The sequence below is a fragment of the Sander vitreus genome, chromosome 12 (genome assembly GCF_031162955.1).
Source record: "Sander vitreus isolate 19-12246 chromosome 12, sanVit1, whole genome shotgun sequence".
In the NCBI taxonomy this organism is placed as follows: domain Eukaryota; kingdom Metazoa; phylum Chordata; class Actinopteri; order Perciformes; family Percidae; genus Sander; species Sander vitreus.
In genome coordinates, this window is record NC_135866.1 from 7,488,580 (window position 1) to 7,515,060 (window position 26,481).

Below are 26,481 nucleotides of genomic sequence, written 5' to 3' on the forward strand. Positions count from 1 at the left end.
TTCACTGGTCTCCGTCCAGAGCAACGGGATCTGTTGGTCCATTATATATATGTCAGTGGGGTAGACGCTCCATATTCATGCGCCATCTTGAAATACGTTAGCCGGTAAGGGACATGCAGGACATACTGCTCCGCCTTTTGGGTTTTCGCTGTCACATGATAAACTCACAGTTGCTGCTAATGCTGCTAACGGGTATCGTCACTTCCCGGCCCCGGCAAGTTTGAAGAAGGAAACATGGAGGACCACACGTATTCAAAATCCAAATTTCAGGAACAGGAGTCTTCTACTTCACCCAGAAAAAGAAAAAGGATATTGAAAAGAGCAAGAGACCGGCTTTTTGAAGCATGAAGGCCACCGTAGCTGTAATACGTACTTTGAACTGCGTGGTGCGAGAGAGTTGATTGTGATATATGATCTCAACGCTAGATGGGAGAAATTCCCACACACTGGACCTTTAGCCAGAGTATCCAGAAAGATATGGTTACTGACTTCCTTTTATTTTTTTAAATTTTTTTTTATAAATATAATTGTTAATGCTGTGAGAACCACAAATGATAATATGCATTCTCTTTCATGATATTACATTGGAGGCACAAACCTTATAGGGGTATTCAATGAAAACCTGGGCAATGAAGACCAAAACTATCTGATACCACAAGAGGGAAGAGAGAAAACATTGTGTGTGTGTGTGTGTGTGTGTGTGTGTGTGTGTGTGTGTGTGTGTGTGTGTGTGACTTTCTCATACAGTATAACACAAATATCCGCACACTGTAGGTAAATATGTAGGCAAAGGCAAACATGTATATAAGAAGTACAGATGAATTACTGTACTGTACTGGTTTAGTTTTATCCGAAATCTGAGCTAAAACAGAGAAGTGAAGCAGACAGAAAGCAGAGTGAGTCATGCAGTTGTCTCTTTTTCCTGGTTTTAGAGGAGAGCAGGGAGTGATCATGTGGGAGTCACCAGGTAAAACCTTTCATAATGTTCAAGGGTTCATAATATTTTTGCTGCAGTGTGTGTTTCTCATGACCCTTCTTGAGCAAGACCTGTGGACTAAGGAACACAGCTGAGACATGCCATCGCTTTGTAATTAGCCGGATGATGTGTACAAGTCATGCCAATAATACTATCCCATAAAACAACAAAGTTGGTGAACTGATCACAGGACTGCAACTCCTCCAAAAAATATTTTCAATTTCCTCCTTTTCCTTTATTTGTGCAAGAACAGTCGCTACACAGGAACTTTTTTTTTTTGTTATATACAGAACATGACAGTTGTGGTTTAGGTATACTCAATTGAACTTCCCTCTCTGTTGGCAGAATACACTTTATCCAGTGTATGTAGGAGTAATTGAAGTACCCTAATGCAACTCGGATGACACAGTAGTGTAATATCAATGCATGTTGTGAAATTAGGTTTTTAAAGCTTTTGTGATAAAATGACTAACTCATGCTTAAAGTTTTTACCCAGTTTCCAGTCTGTTCCAAGATGTGTAAAACCAGTGTTGAATTGCAACTAAGTAGCCTACATTTACTTCCTCTCTACTGGCTCAATACACTTAATCCAGTGTATGTAGGAGTAATTTAAGTACCTTAATGCAACTCGGAGGACACAGTATAGTGTAAAATCAATGCCTGTTGTGAAATGAAGTTTTCAAAGCTTTTGTGATAAAATGCTTAAAGTTTTTACCCAGTTTCCAGTCTGTTCCAAGATTTGTGAAACCAGTGTTGGAATGCAACTAAGTAGTCTGCATTTACTGTACCTGTAGATTACTGCAGTGTGGTACAAGTACGTAAACCACTGTGTGAAAAATTGTTTTTATATCACATTATTTCCTTCTGAAAGGGCATGAAATATCAGGATGTGAAAACCTGTGCTGCAAATTATGCCCACACAAATCTCATGACATTTTGACTAATTTCTGTGGAATCAATGCTTCCCCAAACCAGCGTGGGCTCTCTTCTAGTTACAAGTGACGCTATCTTGATCAGCCAATCAGTAAATAGGAAGCCTTCACGAGGAAGTATTGGTGTCGTATTTAAAGTTGCACGGTGCAGTTTGTAGGTCATTGTTGTGTTGTGTTACCAACATTGTTTTATAGTGTCAAACTAAAGCTCTGTGCTGCAACTGAAGATGAAGGCTCCTCTGCTGCTGCTGCTGGTTTTAACTGTTGGGTTAAATGTTCAGTTCGGCGGTTGCGCGCTCTCCTCTTCATGTTCCCATCCTCCATCAAAGTGGTGCTCATCTCTGGACTCCGCTGTCCAGTGTGGGGTAAGATTACTTATGTATTAGGAGGGCGTATATCTTATTATCTTATTTTATGACCACGTAAATTATCTTTTTGAATGTCTGGCGTTTGTTGACATCACTTGACACACCAGATATAGTTCCGGTGTCGTCCACCTTTCCTCTTTTCTGTGCTAGAAAACTAGCAACAGTTTCAGTAACAATAACGTTATTAACTGTAGCGCTAGACCTACTATGTGACCAATTACTTAGCTAGCTTAGCTCACTTTCACTGGTGGTGAAACTACAAACTTCACAACACGAATGACCCTTTTGTTTTGACCATAGTTTCTCCTTGAGCCTGTTGTAAGTAGTCACGGTGCAAAATACCACTTCGAAGTGTCCAGACACAGTAATAACGTTACGTTACTAACGTTGGAACGACGAAACGTTAGCATGAAACGACATTTCGATTTGTTACTAACGTTAGCATTCCATTCTTCGTCTTCTTCACTCATAAGTCGTTGTTTTTTTACTGTCGCTCTAAGTTTTACAGGGAACAATATAATACATCCATGGAACAGATAACGTTACCCAAATGGTATTGTATTTTGCGCTATAGGTCGTATACTCAGTGGGGGGAGAGTGGGTAACGTTAGTAGGCTATAGAACAATTTAAGGAAGGAGGAAATGCAACGTAGGAAAGCTTTTTTTGCACACCTCTTTTGTCGGGCAGGTGCACAGGATATGATAAAAAGTAGCAGATCAAAAGCTTAGAGAAAGTCCCGCACACTGACCATTACGCAAGCAATAATATATTTAGAAAAATACAACGTTTCGGTCTTAGACCTTCATCAGGTAAATGTACAAACTTTTAAAAAAAAGTTTCCCCCTTCACACAATAGTTTCTCTTTCTCTCTCTTTCAATTTTTCCAATATCAATTTGCTTTATTGGCATAACGAAATCAATACATCTGTGTTGCCAAACCATAGGGGGGAAACCACAACAAGGACAGAAGAGTAAATACATCTGATACAATGAAAATTAACAGGATCATTATATTTTTTCATTGAAGATAATAAACAATCTCTGTCTCTGTTTTTTTTTTTTGGTGGCAGTAATTTAAACTGGTATAGAAGGGAAATGCCACCAAACTTTCAATTGATTTTCAGAAAATATAAAAAAAAACTATTACCTCTCGTAATATTAACTCCAAATGGAAAATGGCCTGACCCTGCAGACACACACACACACACACACACACGCACACACACACACACACACACACACACACAGAGATGTACTGTAGAGTGGTCACACAAAAGTAAACCTCCTCACTTGTGCCCCCTTGTGCAGGTTTTGAAGCAGTGCCTTGAGTCCAACTTCACCAGGTCCCATCAGACAGCAGATCAAGTGGAGGTGGGGCTTTACTATGAGAGTCTGTGTCCCGGCTGCAGAGGTTTTCTCACTCAGGTGCTCTTACCCACCTGGGTCTTGCTGAACGACATCATGTCTGTAACTCTGGTGCCCTACGGCAATGCACAGGTAAGCAGTGAACAATGCAACTTAATAGATAGTAATAAGATAAGTAATGATTTTTTTTATATATATATATATATATTTTAAAAGGCAGGAGGAGGATAGATGATACAAGACAAAATAAGTAAAAAGAAATGTCACAGAATCATCGAACAAACATGATTATCCTGAAGTGGATTTCTCTTGAACTTTAATAGAGAGAAAGTGATAATAATGTAACATTAAAAATGTTAAAAGTCAACCTGTTGCGTTTATCCCACCCAAGGAGAAACCTGACGGAGAGAAGTACATTTACGAGTGCCAGCATGGAGAACCGGAATGTCTGGGCAACATGATTGAGGTAAAGAAAACCGCTGAATAATCAAAAACTACAATTCAGAATCGTGTAATCCCATAACAAATTTTAATCGAATAAAATAAATACTTTTTCTATCTATCTTATCTTATCTATCTCTTCTCAGACTTGTATAATGAACATGACAGACACTGCTTACCTGATCATCTACTGTATGGAATCCTCCGCTGATGTCGTCAAAGCAGGCGAGAGTGTAAGTGTGTGTGTGTGTGTGTGTGTGTGTGTGTGTGTGTCTCCCCTGTCATTTGGCTGGTGTCTGTTTGACTCTCACAATAATCTGCACTGTCTTTTCGGTCACTGCCACTTCCCCAACATATTATTTATTATTTCAGTGTTTATTTCCCTCCATTGGTGTTTGTAGTGTGTGAACCTCTACAGCCCTGAGTTGAGCTGGGACAGCGTCATGAAGTGTGTGAAAGGGGATGTGGGAAACCAGCTGATGCATCAGAATGCCTTGAAGACCAAAGCCCTGAATCCTCCCCACCAGTATGTGCCCTGGGTGACCATTAATGGGGTAAGCCTCCAGTGCATTTAGCTGGGAAACCTATGGCATGTGGGGAAGAAAAACAAAACAAAACTAGGAGACCGCTCGAAACTAGAACGCGTCAGAGCTGAATAGAACACATCATTTCTGACTTGGAATGAAACTTCCATTTCCGTCCTGACTTACTTTAAAGCCACTCTCACTGCAATGTCCCCATTCTGCCGCTGCCATTGATGCTCACTTTTCAAACATGTGATGATATGTTTGTGATTATTTTGACACTTGATCTGCCCCAAAGCGTCAATCTGTAAGTGAAAGAGAGCTGTGACTGATAGGTGGGAAGCTACATTTAAAGTAACTCCAAAGCACAGCGCAGCAGATGCTACTGCCTCTCTGCCAAGCCTCCTGAGGGGAACTGGAGCTTTATTTTTTTTTAACTTGTCAAATAATGCTTCAACATAAATATATATCAATAGTGTCCCATGTAAAACTGAATAGTTGAGTTTGTACCCCTGTATGTGCAGTAACCCTGTGTAAACATGAACAATATAGAAAGTTTCAATTGGGATTTTGTTATTTAGTCCCCTAACTGTATTTGATTTCCCTCTGGTATTCATGAGAATATTACTACATTTTCTTACGAGCCTGTATGAAGGTGATTATGACGTTGGACTGTGGGAAAGTCACAAGCAGCAGTCTTGGCGCCAAGGGGTGCCCCTGGTAATAAGTGGCCAAAGATGTTTTTTGACCTTTACATCACCATCCAGAAAAATCTGATAAAATATCAAGACTGTATCTGCTACAAAACACTTTGGCTCTGTATAAGTAAGGTGGCAGATAGCTTGGTTATTTCAAAGACTACCCTATTTTCATGTGATTATCTGTCATTTTTGTCCACACGTGTCAATCTGCTGTGGGAAACGTCAACTGTGTACCTGCATCCTTTGCCTAAATGCTACTTGTTTCTTTAGCCTTTGGGATACTCACTTGTATTTCATTTGCAGGTGCACACAGAAGACCTGCAGAACAAGGCCATGAATTCGCTATTCACTCTGGTCTGCAACATGTACAAGGTACAGTTAATGTCAATCAAATCCGAGCCATTTCATTAACTCCGTGTTATGCAATTGTCCATTTTAAGGCAATTGTACTGTGTTATAAAAGAACAAACGGTTCATAATTTTGTTGTTTGCTTAGACTTGACCGTTGACCCTTTTAACAAACTCGCATACATTTGTTTTTAGGGCACCAAGCCTGCGGCCTGCGGCAGCGGCCAGAGACACTACAGAAGCTACTGCCACAATGAGTGAAGGAGAAGCACTGCACATGCTTGCTCTGTTCCAGGTGTGGCCACTAAATAAGGAACACTGAGAAATGTCATGAAATATTTTTTTAATCTGTGATGTTACTATCTGTTTCTATAAAGGGAAAAAAAAAATCACCTCATTTTTTAATTCACAGATTATAAATACAATTTACCTTCTAAAAAAAGAAATGTGTCATCATTGAAATGTTATCTACTAAAACCATAAATGCTTTTTATAGCATTTTGTCTCAATAATAGTGTTCTGGTATGTGCAGTGTCCTTTGCAAAAGTCTTTCCTTTAGATCAGTGGTTCTCAAGCTTTTTTCAATAACGTACCCCCTTTGAACTGTTTTTTTTAAGCGTGAATCATTTTTGTAGGGAAAAAAAAGTCTATATAAAGAGGAAGAATACAGCGATGTCAGCGAACTTTGAAAAAAAAAGCAACAAACTTGAAGAAAAAAGTAGAAGTAACTACAGCCTTGTAACTGCAAAACATTTAGCAAAAAATGTCACGTACCCCCTGCAGTGCTCCAAAGTACATCTAGGGGGACACGTACCCCCATTTGAGAAACACTGCTTTAGATGCATAAAGCAGTGTATAAATATTGACTTTATATTGACATATAAAGTCAATATTTTAAGCATACCAGAAATCCTAAATATAGGCGCTAAAAACAAATGAGTAGTTTTATGCGTCACATCTGACTTTATGTTCTGTTTTTGGTTTTTAAGCCTGCGTTCATGTGGGTGTGCAGCAGAAGGGTGCAGTGTCATTAAAGTTCACAACGTCTCCTGAGGAGAAACATGGACTCAAATGCAGTTAGAAATAGTAAATCCTTCCAAAGTTGTGTTTATGTTGTTAAAAAAATAAAATATACATGAGGCAGCAGCTTGATCAAAGCCAGAGACTTGCCTAACCAGAAGGTCTGGAGGCACAACGTCCACTGACTCTACAATCAGATAGACACACATGAATAATGGCCTGTCATGCAGGCTTCTCCACCACCTCAATCTCACAACCAGCTGACATCCCCAGGCTCCATGTCATTTCTTTTTCCTGCTCCGACAAGCTAATTCTCCCCATTTTCTAAAGTATTTGTTGCTTTTGGGTGTAATGAGGTTACAGTCTAAGAAGGCCACAGTAGAAGGTTAAAGCAAACTCCAAAGTGTGCTAAGAAAGTTTATCACTGAACTAAGACAGCTGAGTGTTGATGAAGGGGCGTGGAAACAGTTGTTCTTTACTGAGTGACAGCATAAGGAAGTATTGGTGCCACAGACTACTTCATATCTGATCTTAAATGTGGTATCTGTATCCTCCTCTTTGGTATTTCCTTCCCGGTTGTCTTGTCCCCATGATGAAGTAGCTGAAAGTATGAGGAGAAATAACTCATCCAAAAGTTTCTACTTCAACGAGGTAAGGGTAATTAATGAACCTTTAAGAAATACAGAAAAGAAAAATATGGCTAAATTTGAATAGTTGATTCTGTCTGTCTCCTAGGACTCATATATTATGTTTTTCTGACGTCTTTTCAGAACTCTAACAAAAAGAAACTGTTACATTGCTACATGTTCACATTTGCTATAATACCAAAAGCAAGATGGCAGGTTACTTGTGTGATTGATCTGTTGTTCATTGGGATTATGTCATAACGCTCACGTATTTTTCTGTGTTTTACCAGTGCTGCACATTTGTGGAGAAGATTAACAGAGCTTAGTATGTTAAAATAAGCCCCGTCTATTTTAAAATTCAGGTTAATATCAATAATTTACGTTTATTCGATTAAACAAATGAGGTTTGGGAGCCCATTCAAAGGGCGTTTTGAATTTACATACACCATTTACTAGTATTTTTGTCACTAAGAAGAAAAATCAGGAAGTCAAATTAACCCTGTGCTCTGTATCTTGGTCAACTTGGTCAGAAATGGTCAACAATAAAACCGAGAGAGTGCTTACAATTGTTTGTGGAAAGATGTAATTCCTAAGCAGATGGAGAGATAAGGTCTCATACGCTCCTATCTGTTCTCCCTCAACACTGACGCTGAAAGAGAGATGCCCTGAGAGCTGAATCCCAAACACTATCTCACTGTGAGAACCTTCTATTGTGTCCAAGGTGATAGTGTGTGGGTCTCAGGACCTGAAATCAGATAAACCTTCCAAAAATAATGCCCGAGTGAGCTTTTACGTGGCTCGTCATATTTCCAGCAACAGCACAAAAACAGCCCTGTCTGCAGCTTACCTTTAGATCTCAGTGGATGATTTTGTTTTTCATACCGTCTCTTCGAGAAGTTCAGCAAAGGCCAAGCTTTACCTTTTCTAATTTACTGATTTCTGAATATTATTGTATACAGGGGCGTAGCACAAAATTCTGGGCTCTGTAGAAAGGCATTTTCTATGGGCCCCCTCCCCGCATCCACAGCTACACATTCTATTTTGTTTAGTGATGAAGCAGCATTAAGTAACTAAGAAATGTCTGAATGAATGAAGCTTACATCACCTCATCATTACATCAGCAATTCATTTCATTAACACCATTGGAGTAACTGAGGGGTATCTGTGTGTCATTCACATATCAATGAAAAATACATTGTGCTGACACGTGATAAGGCCAATACAAAGCATATGAAGAGAAAGAAGGATAGCGGAAACTCAACTCTGCGATTTCTGGTCCTGGGATTTAGCCAAACTTTGCTCACCCAACTTTTCTATGAAAGAAGTGGCCTGCATGCAGTGGTGGAATGTAACAAAGTACAAATACTTTGTTACTGTACTTAAGTAAATTTTTCACGTATCTGTACTCTACTTAAGTACAGTCAACAGTGCATACTTTTGACCTTTAACTTCGTTACATGTTGCAGCAATTATCTATACTTTCTACTCAACTAGATTTCTAGTAAAATGAATAAAAAGTAAATATGTCTTTGGTTATTTGTATTTTTACTTAAGTCCTGAGATTCAATACTTCCTCTACCACTGCCTGCATGTAACTTACTGTCTATGGAGCATCTACATTTCACATATTTTTATGCCATCGCAGTTGATAACGTCTAGTTTGACAATTAGAAGCATCTGATCTAATAATGTAGCCAAACTGACGGCATCCTCTCCTTTCTTCTGCCTCCCAGAGACAGTGGGAGTCCTCAGAGCAGGCCTCCTGTCCATCACTCGTCCAGGATCCAGATGTCAGATGTGCTGTGAAGAGGCTCTTCTCAGGCACCCTGCAACTGCCCAGGCTCTCCTGCAGACCCTCCACGCACGATGACCCCCGGTCCGGCCCCTCGGCTCGCAGCATCAGGCCCTCCAGGAGCCTGGGGACTCTGACCAGCTGTATCTCCAAAGCCCTGTGAGTCAATGGTTCTATCTGTTGTTGTTTCTGCACTGACAAACGTCATTATTCTCACCAAAACTTTGGAGTAATTCACATCATTTACCCTACCGAGGATCTGTTCCCACTTTTAAGATATGTGTTGGTATACAAACCATGATGATCCATTTTTTATTTCTTTTTTCTTTTATTTCAAACTTTCAACCTCCAATTCCTTTCAGCAAGCCCCCACATTTCCTAAGGAAAAAGTGTTTGTTTTTAGCTTAAGTGATTGTGAGCTCTGTTAAGAGGAGTGAGTTTCCAAACAGTTGGGCACATGTTCTAGATTAATGATTAAACTGATACGTGGTTAAAAAAAAAAACAGCGCCTCTGAATCCAGCATGTTGTCGTCCTGTATTTAGGATAACTTTCAACTCCGTTTCCTGTAAAGTTTTGGAGTATTCAGCAGAGCTTGATGATATTTTTTTGCCCAATTTAGGTAGAAAACGTGGATTTGCTTCTTGAGCATATGATCCAACAAAGTGTCCTGCTTAAGGCGTTGCTCTCCCCTCTATCACACTGCGAAATAATTATCACTATAAAAGATCAGACAAACAAGGCTCTTGTGATTGTTTCCCCAAAAACATTCAAGCTGCAAATACATTTGTAGCATGTTTGCCCATCTACACTGTATGTACACTGTATTATAGCGTGTGTGTGGCCCCTTAATTCTCTTTTTTTCACATGTCGAAGGAATGCCGACGGAGCTGAGTGCTTACGTAGGTAGTTGCATAACAGAGGTGATCAGGGTTAGGCTTTACTTTGGACAAAGACATGGTTGTATCATTGATGTTTTTTCTTTTATAGCGAACAAACCATCATAGTGATATATATATATATATATATAAAATCTCATTCTTTCTCTGTTCTGCTTATCATGAATCATGCAGAAGTGGAAGGAGCTGACGGGGTAACATTTCACTAAAATTGTACTCTGTTCGTACACGTTTCACGTGACAAATAAAAAATGATTGGTATTAATTAGTTTGAACGTTGGAAGCAACACATGCATACTGTATACAAACGTATTTTCTGAAGTGAAATTCTTTTGAAAATTCTAAAATGCCATTTCATTTAAATAGATGAACATGAGTTTATTGCCAGTGGTGCACTGCAAAACCGAAATATTTTAGTCAGATGATAGCCCCAGATACAGTAGAAATATAGACATTGCATCTGTATTTAGAAATATTGGTAAGAAATAGTGTAGTGTAATGCATGTCATTTGTTTACACAATTCCAATGATTCAAACTATGATTTTGCCTTCATGCTCTTTTATTTAGGGGTGGCACGGTGGGGCAGTGGTTAGCGCTGTCATCCCCCCCGCCCCTGTAAAAGACATGCGGATGGATGGACTCTTTAACTTAGGCGCAGTAAACTAAGTTTCTGAACATTCTGTACAGCACGTACGTAGAAACTGTCTGTAACTTGTCAGCGTGTCAAGGCAAACACACTGGCATGCAGATTCATCACATTTAATGTGCCACTGTCAAAACTCTACAGATGAGGCTCTGGAAAATAGGTTGATATATTGTGGTGATCAGGCTATATTCATTCCATTAGTGTTTATAAATCAGGAGGTATAAATGACATGACTCCTTTCATTGTGTTCCTTCTCTGTGAAGAGGGCCATGTGCTCGCCAGTTTACAAGTTGGTAGTGCAATTTTGACGCGGCGCCAGAAAAATTGTTTATGGAGCAGCATTTTAAAGCTGCAGGCTGTTTTAAAATGACAATGAGCTGGGAGTAGGGAAATCGAATCAAAATCGAACGGGATTAGTTTATTATCACGTCACTAATTTGATATCATTATTTATCCATCAAAGTCAATATTAGCAGTGCCTTGAACATTGCCTGAAATTATGACATCAGTTAGTAGAAGACAATACTCTGCCCACACCACTTAGATGGGTTGGAGGTAGTGAGTTTGCATGATGTTGTCTTCAAGTCCTGGTTTGTTTTCCCTGTCTGGCTGTTTGATTGTGGGTAACCCTTTCCAGATAAACTCTGGGGATGGATCCTAGAGGGAGCAGAATGCTTCCCAAAATCAGAAGATGAACAAGGTTTCCCGAATTGGGATGTATACCATGAAGGGCTGTGGTGGTGGTCTGATGGGAGTTTTAAAGGTGCCCTGCCACACGTATTTCATTACTTTGTGATCATATCTGAAGTTACTCTGTAACATTTTTTTGTGGGAAAAATGCCTTGGTTACCTTGTTTCAAACCATTCTAGCGTGGTACAGACAGCCTGCAGGAAGACTCAGCTCGATTTGTGCCAGTTCTCATTAATATTCAACGAGCTAAGCTGCTTGACTCTGATAGCCTGGCTATCAGCATCCCTTACCCAGCGCAACTGGGCGAGCTCATGAATAGTAATGCGCTCAGACAACATGATGTCAGACTGACCAGCTTTTGTAATTGGCCTGATTTCTCCGCTTATTTCTTTTCAGTGGCTAGAGCTGACAGAGGAGGTAGCAGTTCATATTTACATTCACGACATAACACAAACACATATGGACCTATCATACTTCAAAAAGTGCAAGTAAAAACGGTTTTGTGTGGCAGGGCACCTTCAATATGAGTTTGAACAGAGTCATGAAATGTGCCTCTTTGGAAAGCTTAAGCTCTAGGTTGACAATATAACTATTAGAGCTTGGTAATAAAGTGCATAGAAAGGTAGACTTTATCACCAGGGTTTCCACGGGGTCTTATAAAATCTTAAAGTGCCCATATTATGAAAAAATAACTTTTTCTGGGATTTGGGGTGTTATTTTGTGTCTCTGGTGCTTCCACACGCATACAAACTTTGAAAAAAAACCATCCATGCTGTTTTGAGTGAGATACGGTTTCTGAATGTATCCTGCCTTCAGTCTCCGGGTGAGTTGGTCAAAATCTGCACGGCTTTCTACATCACCAGCCGAAACGAGCTGGCTAACCGCAACCGCTAGCACTTCTTCTGCTAATGAAAGATATTAGCAAAGAAGAGAAGATTAAAGCAGTATTAACAGATTGTTTTTGGCCACTTGGATGCAGCAGAACAAACTGTCATATCACAACAGTGCTGACATATCACATTCGATATGGCAAACAGTTGCTTATTTACACGTTGAGCAGACATGGAGCAACGTTAGTGTTAATTTGGAGTCATTTTTGTGTTAACGCGACTAATGTTAAGTGCAATATTCACTCTACTTGTACCTCTGATTTGGTCTCCACTAACTCCTGAGAAAAACATCCGGCTCTTTAGCGGCTAAACGCTTCACCATGTTCACCAGCAAGTTGCTAACTTTGCCTGTCTGCTGTTTTTTTTCTGAGCAGGGAGTGTACAGTCGGTTTGTCAGAGCTTTTTTGCTAAAAATAGGTGCCTGAAAAGGGGGTTGATGAGAGAACTGAGACTAAACCAAAACATTAAAGTTGCAGGCCATAAAATCCAAATAAAGAGCTGAAAGGCCCTTATACGCTCTGTCATGCTGAGGGAGTTTGGTGATAAATCTTTGAGGGTTCATCACTACGCCCCTTTTCACATACCTCATCATTTGACCTATTGTTAATACAAAGATATGAGTCTAGAGTATAGAGTGCAGCTATAAAAGAGGTTTGATACCTTTTGCTTCACTGACACATCAATTCAGTTCTGCCTTAAAGCACATTATTTGTTTAATTCGTAGATCTAAAGGCAAAATCTCAGTGGGCACTCTCAGAGCAAGCTGTACTGTAGCTCACTGCCCGTTAATGGCACTCCAGAGAAAAATATCATCCATAATAGATGTGTTGGTGATGCTGAAGTGTTGAAAGTGGTGTCTGCAAAGTGAAATGGAAGTTATCGACTGGGAAAGACAGAGCAGAAGTCACATCCGGTGTTATACACTCATCCTTTGTACAGTATAGTCCTTTGAGACATGCTTTGGTGATGACGGCTCATATAAAAAACTTGACATGCATTTGACCGGAAATGCATCTGCAGTGCTACATTTGGTACAGTAAGTACAGTACTGTTGCTCCAGAATACATAGAGTACAGTACATCTGAGTGTATATCCACAAAAAGCTTCACCTTCAATCAAAAAAATCTTTCTTCCCTGCTCTCCCTACCATCTGTTGGTCATAGGTTCAGCGCCTGTGTCAGATGTTCCAGCTCCCTAGGTTATTTCAGTTATTCTAGACAGCACCGGTGTTTAGCTGTGAGTCCTGAATCACAGGAGGACCTTTCCTCACTCTCCGGCAATAAACAAAGAGATTGGGTGGGGGTGAGGAGGATGATGTGGCCTCTGGTCACAGATAGAGAGCGCCATCGTGACAGCACCCATGCTCTCTATAGCTTTTATCTACCTCTGCTTTTTATAGTCAGAGGCCCTTCATGTGACTCTTCCTGGTGTGCTCGGAGCATGTGAAAGGCAAAAAGGCTGTCTCTGAGGAAATAGGCAACTTCATAACAAACAGCACCTCAGGGACCAGAGGGAAAAGCCTGAGTGTGCAAAGTCAACTGGAGTGAGCATAAGAAAAGCAAGCTGCGAGGCCAAGCCAGGCGACGGCTTAATGTTTATACACCGGAGGAAGTAATTATGGAGCACAGTTTGAAAGTTGATGAACAATATGCTCTGTAAGATTAGGAGTGAGGGAAGGGGGGGGGGGGGCAGAGAGTTGGAACGAGGGCGAGAGAAGCAGATGGAGGTGATCTGTCTTGCTTCTCCTCCCTGTAAATCAGACGTCCATATTTAGTTGGAGAGAGGGAAGGCCTAGCGCTAATGTAAACAAAGCCTGGGGGAGAGAGGCAGGGAGAGTACATCAACACTAATGTTTGACTTTCTTGCCCGGCACGGCAGTCAACGTGGTCCCTAGGAAGAGACAAGAAAGAGACTGATAGGTTTCAAATAAAGATAAAAAAAGAAGTCTGGTAGAGAGGTCGTAGTGTTGGCTTTTTGGTGCTCTTTTTGGATTTCGAAAGAAGCGTAATTGAGTGTTTTAACAAGAGAGTGTCAGAGTAATAATGAGAGGGCCCATGTTTAGTTCAAATATGAGGAAGCCAGGATTGGACCAGAGGCACTAACAGTTCCTGGACTTGGAAAGGCAAGAGAGACAGCTACAGAAACTGACATGTCATGGGAAAGCCCTGTAAAGTTTATTTGAGGAACCCGAGAAAAGGAGATCAGAGATTGTTCCTTGGACCAAAGTGAGCTAACGAGTAAAGGGGCTAACTACCCTAACTACCTGACCACTGAGCATCCTCTGTTCACCATGAGTGAGCTGTGCTCTGAGAGCTCCGAGGAGGAGCAGGCTGAAGTTGAGGAGAGGCAACAGGGCCAAAGGGTGACCCGGCTGCCCATCATTCAGCTCATGTCTCGGTCTAAAGCGGGCTCCCCGGGAGGATCCCCGAAGATCTCACCCAAAGATTCTCCACGTGGGTCCCCTCGAAACTCCCCGCTGCTGTTCCGGAGGCTGCTGATGAACCGCAGTATCAACCTCCAGAGGCGCCGCTTCACTCTGGCCCACACGCCCAGGTAGAGTCCTTAACTCTGAGGCCAAAATGGCAAAGATGACATCGCTTCGCTAGCCGCAAAACCACAGCAGAAATACTTACTTAAATTCGTAACCCAATGTGCAATCACGTTGACAGTCTTGCACTGTGACCTGAGGTTTTATAAGCACTGAAGCCAATATTTAAAAATGTACAATAGTTTCTCTTTTTGTTCTTTACCTATAGCCTAATTGCTGTTTAATGTTTCAGTCAATGTGTGTAGTAGGAGTAGTAGTAGTGGGTCTTGTCACATGGCGGAGGGACACTGTACTCAGCTGCAGATGTTGCTGTATTTTGTTAAATGTAGCACCGGAAGCAGTTTTGCTTATTTAATTAATTTCATGTATTTGCATGATTCTCGCTATTTTTGGGTGGTATCTTCATGGTTGAATGCACTTATTGTAAGTCGCTTTGGATAAAAGCGTCAGCTAAATGAATGTAATGTTCTGTGATTTTTTTTGGCTTATTGTTGTTGTGCAGGCAGCAGCCTTTCACACCTCAAAAAAAACAGTTGCCCTTAAGCGTAGGCTATGAAATTGAACCTGACCACGAGATGCTCATGTACTTCTGCGTGTCAGTTGAACACCCTGTCCTCTACCCGAAACAAAATCAGCTGTTGTTGCAGGGAAATTCTACAAAATTAAGTTCTCATAATGTGAGAACTGTAAAGGTGCGGTTCCGTCCTCTATAAATAGACCGGCTGAAATCTTTCTGGGAATATTACACAGCAGATGCAGCATGGTCGCTGTTGATACTTTGCCTGATTTTTGCTTCCTTAATGCTCTGTATGTTTGGTTTGTTTATGGCTGCAAAACACATTTCAGTCACAAGAAACTCCCAGTGGATTTTGGTGAACAGCAAAGGTCAATAGTAAGTTTTAGTTGCTTCATTTCCTACAGGTGGATGTGTTTTTCCAGAGCTTTTGTTTTCCTACTGAGCGGCATCATCTCAGTAAACACACAGCTCAACCACATCCCTGCTGTCACTGGGTCAGCCATTTGTTGTTCCACTTCTCTGTCAAGCAAGTACTTTAATCTGTCAGCGACAAAACCTTTTTTTTTTTAAATGGAGCACACCTACAGCTTGTAACAGGATATTTCCTGCTTAACTAAAACATGTTCCATTTAGTATTTGTTTCCTTTGATACCTTTAAAATCCGTTACAGTGGCCATAGCTCTTGTTTGTATAGAGTGTACAGCTGCCCTGCCGTCGGCCTGCTCCGTTCTGGTGCCTGTGGATGGCTTTAGTTTTATGAGCCTTTATTGCATCAGACCTGACCTATGATCCCAATTAAACATTTACAATGTCAAGGCAAGACTTGTCCGATCAGTTAAACCATACTTGACCTTAGAGAGGAAGAATAAACAGGGCCTTACACATATGTGAGAATGGATATGCAAACATTCAGATATTTGTTCTTTTTTTGCTTCGAGGGGACGGTGTATTTCCTCGTTTGTATGTAGGTTTCTTCACAATAAGAGCCTGTTGTGGAAAATTGGAATGAACTGTCAAACCATTTTCTTTTTTTTTCGCATATGCCTCCTATGTCTTTGTAAATGCTTGCTCCTCAGCATATACACAGGCTGTCTTCAACTTGTTGCAGTGATGTTAGATTACATCCACCTCAGTGAAATGCATGGAAGAAACTCTAGCCGGTGCTGTAAAACCCTGTCTTATTTCTGTTGGCAAGAAATGCATATTAAACGTTCCTAAAGAAGCCTACTAGAGACTGTAATTTCCCCCACTGGCGTTTAATGGTCTCCTAATAGGACACATTTCTTTTCCAAAGTTTACTGTAACTCTCAAAAACGGTTTCATTAATTTCAGTGTGTCTGTTGAAAATCTAAATATTATCTAAATATTAGAGGGCAAGTCAAGTGGATTTCAAGGCTCAATCTGGAAAGTCAGAGACCTGCAGATATTCAACATGTCAGAGCTTTTATGTTGTACAGCCCCAGAGGTCAGGCCACTGGAAGTGTCCCTCTGCAGGGTATGTGCAGTGTCCCATAATGTCTGAGCTGAAGTAAATGGATGGACATGAGTTACTGCAGGATGGCTGGCAAGGAGGAGGAATTAAACAAACTGGGGGTCCAGTGGAAAATAAATGTCGCAGGCAGCCCAAATATAGAACATACCCGCAAAGTTATTTTCACTTACTGTCTCAGCTGATTAAGCCTCTTTTTCCACTCCAGAGACACCACGTCAAATGTATTTTTTTTGCAAAAGAAACGTTGCCAAGCCAGTTCTGGGGTGACGGACAGTTTTGTGTCATTATGTCTTTCATTGATAAAGGACCGTGGAAGACTTTTTGCAACCAGTGATATTTTTAGTCCTTGTTTAGATAATACTAATACAAAAATCATGTGGTGTTTTAGGCCTTTATTGTGACAGGACAGCTGAAGACATGAAAGGGGGGGGGAATGACATGCAGCAAAGGGCCGCAGGTCGGAGTCGAACCCAAGCCCACTGCATCGAGGAGTAAACCTCTATATATATATGGGAGCCCGCTCTACCAACTGAGCTATTTGGGCGTCCACATCGCCACTGTTTACCCGGGGTTTGTAACGTCTCTGGTCACGCAACTGTTAGAAACATCCCGTTTTTTTTAGGTCGGGTAGAATCTATCTCCGTTGACCTTGTTCGTTTGTTTGCTGCCTTCATGGCTGTACTAACGTTAGAGCTGTAGCGTGCTGGGTTCACGTTTTTTTTCTGGCAACCGGGCCTGGCTGTCAAAATGGGCAGTTGATAACAAACACGGTCACGGTCACTGAACAGAAAATACTGGCATTAGCATTGATGTCAGAAAAGATAGTATTTCAACTTAGCATTGACCGTAATATCTGAACACGCATTGGGGTCATTTTTGGATTTATTACAGTAAATATATTACATATTGGACCTTTACATTTAAATTGATTCATTTTATAGTAGTTTGGGATTATTTAAAAAAAAAAAAAAATCAAAATGAGCCTGAAGAAATAACCTCAGATCAGCACTCCCTCTCTCACTCAGGTAACATTTTACAGTTCTAGTAGTAGAACCAAAAAACGGGTTATGTTCAGGACACATTCTCTGGATGAAAGTTAACATTGCATTTCCTGTTCTTTTCCACTAGAGGCTGCTATGTTGTTAAATGAAGGCATGGAGCATCAGGGCGGATGTGTCATAGTAGAGGAAAGAGATATTATCCTTTGGCTGGTGTGTGACTGGGTAGGGACCGTACATTTAGGAGGTTTAAAAAGATCCTGGTGTAAAAAAAGTATTGTTTGAATAGCAGTTATTGTTATTGTTAGTCATTATAGTTATTGTTAGCAGCCTTTTTTTTTCAACATGATGCAGGCTGATGGTGAATCACAGAGACAATGGGCTAACGCTGCACATTAGCAAAATGAAGTTTTTTCAAGAACATCAGTTACATGTGTGTATTTTTCCCCCAAGTAGTTCATTAATCTGTATCATGCCAAACATTTGGCCCATCCCGCATGGCATTACAAGACACCGCTATTTATCAAACATGTATATATATATATATATATATATATATATATATATGTATATACTATATTAGATTAGATTAGATTCAACTTTATTGTCATTGTGCAGAGTACAAGTACAAAGACAACGAAATGCAGTTTGCGTCCAACCAGAAGTGCAAAAAAAGCAGAAAGTGCAATGTGATAGGTGAGCATAGGCAGGACAAGAAATATATTGCAGTGTTTATAAGAGCAGAATAAATATGGCTATGTAATATGAACAATGTATGAACAACATGTACAGATATGTTCAATGTAGTAGCAGTGACATTATAGTAGTAGTAAGAATAATATAGATATATGCAGTATACTTTCAAGTACCTATGCACTGACCACTTTGAGGCCCAGCTTCAGAATAGGCACTTTAACTTGATGGTTATCATGGACCAGGCCAGGAATTATGGACATGGGGACAACATTTTCTAAATTAAGCCCCTTATCACCACCCACCCTCCGCTCTAACCCACCGACTCGGGCAATTTCAAATAAGCTCCTGGCCATTAGCCTCGTAGTGACAGAGATGGAGTCTCTAACAACCATTTCCAAACCCAGTGTTATCGACCCATCTAGGCCATGCTCTGTATACTCGATATGATTAGAAAACACAAGTCAAAAAAGTCAAAAAGTCATATAAGGCAAGGGAAATGTATTTATATAGCACATTTCATACCCAAAGTGATTTACAGATTACACAGGTGTAGTGAGGTAAACAGGTACGTGTCCAGAACAAACCAGGACGAGAAGCCAGTTACAAAATATAAACTGAGTTTATTCACAAAGTCCGCATGAATTAAAAACACTAATAGGAAAAGGCCAACAGCGCCAGCGTGGAGCTACACAGTAGCGACTTCAGGGGGAAAGTGCAATGGCACCGACACAATCACTTGATAGAATGTAAAGATGTAAAGATTAAATAGCAGAGGTCCGAGAATCGAAATGACTGTGGCAGTTATATTCCTTCATTTACCTTGAAAAGTAAAATCAAACAATGATTGAAGAAATGACTGCAAGGCAGTACATCATAAGATCAAATCACAAGTGAACAAATACATTTACTCTTCATTCATTTTCTTGTTCTCTCTGTACCTGGGCTTTTCTTTTCTGAGCCCTTGATTTGTGGCGAGGCACTTAGGCTTAGCTGGTTAGGCTGCACTTCACTTTACATCTTTACATTGGCAGCACATCTGACCCCCGCTGTTATTGTCAGTATTGTATCAGATGACAAGTTGAAATGTGTTTTAATGATAACAATACATTTATTTATCATGTAAATACCAATGCCCTTCCATTCTAATCATTTGTTCTCTTTAGTATTTTCACAGTCACCAATTTGACGACACCAAATCTTTGTTTAACAGTAAAAAAAGGATATTGTGCGAATCAGATGGATTATATCGTGGCATGAGAGGAGAAGTCAATATTAAAAAGGAAAATTGAATTACACGCACAATATTGAAGTATTGATTGACCGGTGAACTATTGTTACTGCTGGCATGGAGGCAGGCTGGTGACACAAAAACTGTACACACTCTCATAGAAAAAAACTTGTACTTGTAAGAGTATAATATAGCACTTTTTCTTCTTTCGTTCTTTTCTTCTTTTCCACTTTCACCTCACCTCTACTCATCCCACTCTAACCCCAGTGCTATTCAAACTTGTCCACTTTCTCTGTACTTTCTCTTCTTGTAATTTGCTCTCGCTCTGCCTTTCTCTCTCTCTCTCTCTCTCTCTCTCTCTCTCTCTCTCTCTCTCTCTCTCAACTGCCCAGCACCCCACCCCTTCTCTCTCGCTCCACCATATCCCTCTCTCTCTCGCTCTCTCTCTCGCTCTCTCTCGCTCTCTCTCTCTCTCTCTCTCTCTCTCTCTCTCTCTCTCTCTCTCTCTCTCTCTCTCTCTCTCTCTCAGGGGAAATAGAGTTGTTATTGTTTGTTGTTTTAAGCCCGAATTTGGTCCCACCACTCTCAAGAGAGAAGAGAAGAGATAGCAGAAGTCAGTTATAGCCCACTGACAGGGACTACATGGGACGGCCCACTCCAGAGAGCATCTGATGGGATTATAACACTCTTTCCAGCTCACTTTTTTTTTCCCCCACTAAGAATAATTCTGCTCAGTCTGTTTGGTGGTGCAGCATCACAGCGGCAACCCAATGTTTAGATGGACATCTTTGTCTCAAACTGGTTGGACCTGATTTTTAAAGACAGAAAAATACCTTGGGGCCATTGCTGAGGAATTTTCTTTGCCTGCTCATTTGGAAGAACTCAAGCTTTCTGTTTCCCATTTAGGAGTACCGGGAGAGAGAAAAAAACACACGAGAGAAGCGTTTTTCTTGGCAAGTCTGTGGTGGACTGAAAGGAGAACAAATAAGGAAGTTGTCCCAGATGAGCACTGACAGCTGATACCACACTCATTTGCACCTAAATTTGATTCAGCCCCATATTTTCACTGTCTGTGAGATGATCGGCTAACTGGTCTCTAACAGTCAAGACTCGTTGCCTTTTTAGGCTCTTCACACACGCACACACACACACACACACACACACACACACACACACACACACACACACACACACACACACACACACACACACACACAATACATACACACACACGCTGAGCTGAACCTTATTGAATCTTCCTTTTCCACTAAAACACATGGACATATCCTTAACACCGGGACCAAAAGCTGAACCGCAAATTGAATTTCCAGTTTGATGCACTTTGATCCGTTGATGCTGCACTGAGCTGGAAATAGCTTCTAGCTAATAACCTTTATCTTATAAATACAGAGAATACTCAGCAGTCCTGTCTTCCTTTCGTTTGTGCTCGCACCAGGTGCAGCTGATGAGACTCTTGTGATTTGCATATTGGTGTTGTTTTACATTTGTCATTATTGGACCTGTTTTTCCTGCGCTACCCTGTCAGAGGGACCTGTCACCTATAACTTGTGGCCAGAGACAACATAAAGGAATGTGACCAGCTCTCCTTTCCGATTCATGACAGCATGGGGGTTTTGGTCGAGCCGCAGAAGTTCACTTTGTTTATCCCTCGCCTCCCAAAGCTGCTATTTTGATGCCCCTCTGAACCCGTCCTAACTCTTTTCGAACCGCCAATAAAATGATGAACAAAGACTCCCGCTTTTCAAGGAAGATGCACGGCAACTTCTCCACCCGCAGGCACTCGTGCATTGGGTATGTATACGGTTGTGTGTTGAGAGCTTTGTGATTGTGATGACAGTCGCTGACGTGCGGCGATAGCAGCATAATACATGTGTTTGCAGATATTCAGGAGGTATGGGAAGCTGTTTTTAGTACCTGTTATTAAGTACCTGTTATTGCCTTTGATAGCAGTGTTTCCTCTATGTTGATTTTGTAGTGGCGGCCCACCATTGCAAAATTTCTGCCACCACGGTATCAGAAATAGGGCTGTACAAAACATTTAGTCGCGGTTGCCTTTTAAATGATCCTGCCGACATAATGCACCCCCCCGTTGGCTGCCACTCACATTGCAATTTAACAACAAGTAGAACTATTCAGAGGTTATTGGGCCCAATGTTGTTGTTCGGACAGACCTGCCCCCCACTGCTAAAAAAAAATCCTAAAGGAAACACTGTGATAGTACGTGAAATATAATCAGCTGATGAGAGAATTGTTTGACACTGCCGCTCTGTTGCCGTGTTAACAGTAGTATTCCATTGTGTTGGTGTTGTGTACTTGTGATGTTTCAGGCCCCAGTCTAAGTGTACCATTTAGATTGCATAAGATTTAAAAAAAAGCTATTTAAAATGGAAAACATTGCGACATGGGATTGAATCCCTCGGCAACTCTCTGACAGATTAAAGCAGTGCTTTGGTTTGCTTTAGTGATAACAAATGCTCATGATGGTGAGTCTGTACCTGTGTCCTGTTTAACTTTAACCCCGTTTAACGGCAAAAAACTGCAAAATTACCCGATGTGTGTGGGTGGGTGTTGCTGTTGGTGTGCTGCTTGCTGTGGTTGGCGGTGCTGGCCTCAGGGTGGCATGGTGGATCGATGGCTCTGTCCACTGATGGCCCTCCTTGGGGTCCATGGACTGGAGCCAAGCCAAGGCACTGTATGACTGTCATGTGGTCCAGGACTTTTGCGTTTCATAACAGGACTCAAGAAATATTGGCTCATTGTCCATAACAGCAGCAGATGGAGCAGATTTCATCTCTTTTTTCTATATCGTCCTCTAGGAAACAAAACAGAGAGGGGTAAAGTGTCAAATGAACTCACTACAGGTAACATGGTCTCTTGTCTACACACTGATGAGACTCATTGGCTTAATTGTTGTTGTAACTTGATACAACAGTGTTATCACCAGGCCCAAAACATAAAGTGTAGTACAGCTATCATGAGATCCCTGCAGGACCTGCAGGTTGTTATGTAAGTTTACAGAGACCAAAAACAGAGACTTAATACATAAAAAATACAAGAATACGCACACAGCATATGAATATACACACATAGGTATCTGGAGGTCAACATCACTCCATATGCATTGTGAAAGGCAACTCACAATCAGAGATGCATCTTAAAAATAAGCTTGCACTGATTCATAAAGAATCTCATCTTTCTTGTACTGAAAGAAAAAAAGGAACATTTCAGATCTGTTGTGGGTTTTTTTTTTTATTTGTGTGCAATGTGTGGTACTTTTCTGAACTCTAGGCATGAAGCATGTGCTTCACAAGTGTCATCTGAACTCCTCCAGCCGTGAGCCTGTTTGGATCATATGAGGAGATCAAAGCAGGAGATTTTCGACCGCAGCCAGGGATACAGAAGTGCAGAAGGGAACAGAACAAGCCTCTATTCTCTTTACCTGATTTGTACATCAAGTTTCCTGGCTAAAAATATACAAAAATATATTAATACTGAAGTGGAGTCACTGCTGGGAGCTTCACATCAGAGCAAAGTTCAAAAGTTGCTTTTCATTTTGAGCACCAGTAAAGACAATTATACTGTATAGTTATGGTATGGTGATGGAGAAGATACCATTGATGTGTGTGTGTGTGTGTGTGTGTGTGTGTGTGTGTGTGTGTGTTACAGCAGTACTTACTTAGTACTTAGATTAGTTAAGGTAGTAATTGTTTTGTAAATAAATCATCTTCTTTTCCATTGTGCAACTGAGACAAAGCAGTCTCTTGTAATCCAGATGTGTCCATCACAATAGAGGCAGCTCTTATCCTCACTTGTACTAACAGTACCAGGGCACTATTCATCCTCTGACCACACACACACACACACACACACACACACACACACACACACACACACACACACACACACACACACTCCCACACTCCTAGTAACCTTCTCAACAATGCTTTTTATGGCTTCTCTGCCAGTGTGGTTCATTTAAATGACACAGGCTCTTAGACAGTATCATGAGAAGATAGTTGGTGCTGCATCCATTCAGCTCATTACAGTTTGAGGAGGTGCGATTTTATGAGAGCAAAAGAGACAGACGCAACGGCCCACCAAGTGGGGAAAAGAGATAATTTAGACAAAGAGGGTAAAGGCACAGACGAGAGGGCGGTAAAGAAGTGATAGAGAGGACGTGGGTAGAGATAGTACTGCTCCCAGCGCTGAGATAATGACAGGAAGGGGGGGGGGGGGTAACAGGGTGAAAAGAAAACAAAAAGGTTTTTCTGAGGGGCAGAAAGTGATTGTGACTGAAAGAATAACGAGGGAAAAAAAGTGTCAACTGAGGCCATTCAACCAAAGGGCAACAGTGTCAATGTCAGAGGTCCCAATATAGCTGCCAGGCCCCCTCCTCAAACACACACCCAGATTAGTCAATAGAGCCTGTGTGGCTGTGGCAAGCTGGCTGCTGTGTGCGTCACTGCTGTACTCCATATTTTCAGCATGACTGATTTCCCCAATCGCCTCCAGAGCCTCATCGATTCCTGAGGCTGGCAGCAGCAGCAGCAGCAGCAGCAGCAGCAGCAGCCGGGTACAACACGACCACTGCTGAAATTCAAAACTAGTTACTCTACTGTATTTCTGTGAGAGGACACGGGCATCTCTCCTTTATCCAAGAAAGAGTAAAAAGATTAATACCTCCACAGCACATTTTTTATGTTTTCTTCTCAACAGTGCTATGTCCCGAACAGATCCGATGTGCAGCTACTTTAGTCATTAGTATTGCTGGGTATCATTCAAAAAATGCCGATACCGGTACCAATACCAATACCGTGACTTCGATGCTGGTTCCTAAACGATACTTTTTTTGATACCAGTTTTATAAAACAAAAAGAAATGACAGCATTACACATTACGGCACAAATCTTTTTATTTATTCTTCAGCTCCTACTACGTGAGCCCCGTCTCTATGCGTAACGTAGAGTTTTCCCTGCATGTCTTTACGACATGTAACTCTAAACAGCCAATCACAAACATTATTAGATATTGTTTTATTTTTTATTGTGCAAAAACATTAAGAATTACATTGATAACTCTCATTCCTCATATTTCAAGTCCTTCACAAAAGGACAAAACACACAAGACATGCAAATAATAAAAAAAAACTACAATATTATTACATAGTATTATGAGTTCTTATAAAAGCATGCTGCATGCTTATTGGCTCATGACGCTGATGACATTTACTCCTTAGGTATTGAAATTTGGTATTGAATGACAAGGCATATGTCGATACTCGATACTAAGGAGGCAATTTGGTCGGTGCCTAAAAAGTATCGCATTCGGTACCCAGCCCTAGTCATTAGTCTCAGAAGAATTAGAGGTGAAACTCTAAGACTTAAATTATATAGCAAATAATTTGGTTAAAAATGACACAGTAACATTTCTATTAGACCATTTCTATAAGACCTTTTTTAAATGTGTTGCTTTGTTTCACTTTTTTATTGGTGAATAAATGCATGTCAGAGAAAGAAATCCTGTCATTTGTTTCAGACGTTGGTGCTGGCTGTTAGCTTTGTAATTACAGCAGGATCAGGATGAGTGTTGATTGTAACCACTAGAGGGGGAAACACACTAAGTTATGATCAGAGACTGTGTGAGAGCCGCAACCTCCTGCAGACTAAGCAGTCGTTTGACATGGGAATAAAAACAACGTGGTGCTTCCATAGATTGTGATTGTATTTTTAGGATACTGAAAAAGTCTGGGAAGAATTCTTCTACTTTCATGGTGCTGTGGAGAGTTAAGGATGTGTTTGAATTTAATCAAATTGTACATTCGTAAAAAAACAGTTATTCGCCTTTTTTCTTTTAAAGGTACAGTAGCTTCAGATTGACACTTTCACACTCTAAAACTCTTCAATTCTTTACACTTTATATTTATTTGATATTGTATTTTTGTACTTAAACACTAAACTAAACATTCTCATTCTTTTTCACCATATTATAATTCTACTACTGCTACTTCTGTATACTCTGTGAATATGACTTCTATTGCTCATCCATTCATTCTGCTCTTCCTGAGGTTCATCCCTGTTTTTCCTAACCCAAATTGCAGCTTTGAGGATAGAGAGAGTCATATGTTGAGGATACTGTAAAGCCCTCTTAGACAAATCTGTGATTCTGGGCTACATAAATACAGTTTGGTACTTTATAAATGTATTTTAACACCTGATGTTGTCCTCTCCCATACATTAAATGCCTTTTGGCCCCTGGCAAACTCCACGATCAGATATTCACTATTACATGATGTCAAAATGGAGAGTTTTTCTTTTCTTTTTTTTTTTAGATGTACCAGACACTGATTTACTGCATGTGTAACTAGTCTTACTTACTCCTACTATTGCATACACAGTACCCATTAAAATAACAACCAAAAAAAACATTCACATATGTTCACCGTAGCATACACACTGGGTAAGCGTGTATAAACTGGGTGGCATTTTTTTCAGAGATGAAATGGTGACGTGGCTGCTGCATTTCACGGCCCTTGTTTTTTCCTACGAAGACTTCCCTGCAGAAAGAGTGACCACCTGCCATCTGGGTGTGTGCACAGACCTGAGAGCATCTGAATGTGCATTTAATGTGTGCCTCTGAGTGTGTGTGTCCATGTCCCTGAACATGCATGCATTAGTGAATCCCCATGTGCTTATGTCCTGGCCTTTTTCGGCTGTGTGTGCGTGCGTGTGTGCGTGTGTGTTTGTGCGTGTGTGTGTGTGTGTG

General features: G+C 40.8%; 2 protein-coding genes across 5 annotated transcripts in view; both read left to right on the plus strand.

The window, feature by feature from the left end:
* Positions 1–2,033: 2,033 nt before the first annotated feature.
* On the plus strand, positions 2,034–6,102 carry ifi30a (IFI30 lysosomal thiol reductase a). Its single transcript, XM_078263491.1, has 7 exons — positions 2,034–2,273; positions 3,586–3,774; positions 4,034–4,108; positions 4,230–4,316; positions 4,485–4,637; positions 5,612–5,680; positions 5,852–6,102. The coding sequence occupies exons 1-7, from the start codon at positions 2,136–2,138 to the stop codon at positions 5,915–5,917; spliced, it is 777 nt and encodes a 258-aa protein (XP_078119617.1). The 5' UTR covers positions 2,034–2,135; the 3' UTR covers positions 5,918–6,102.
* An 84-nt stretch (positions 6,103–6,186) lies between these two features.
* pde4ca (phosphodiesterase 4C, cAMP-specific a) overlaps positions 6,187–26,481 on the plus strand; it is a 59,568-nt gene continuing 39,273 nt past the window's right edge. For 2 of the 4 annotated variants that reach the window (XM_078263485.1, XM_078263487.1), the window contains exon 1: positions 14,072–14,772. In XM_078263485.1, the coding sequence (XP_078119611.1) occupies positions 14,510–14,772 (263 nt within the window). In that variant the 5' untranslated portion in view covers positions 14,072–14,509. Of the gene's footprint in view, positions 7,328–9,035; positions 9,254–14,071; positions 14,773–20,253; positions 21,511–26,481 lie in introns of those variants that run through there. The other 2 variants (XM_078263486.1, XM_078263489.1) reach the window with 2 other exon arrangements.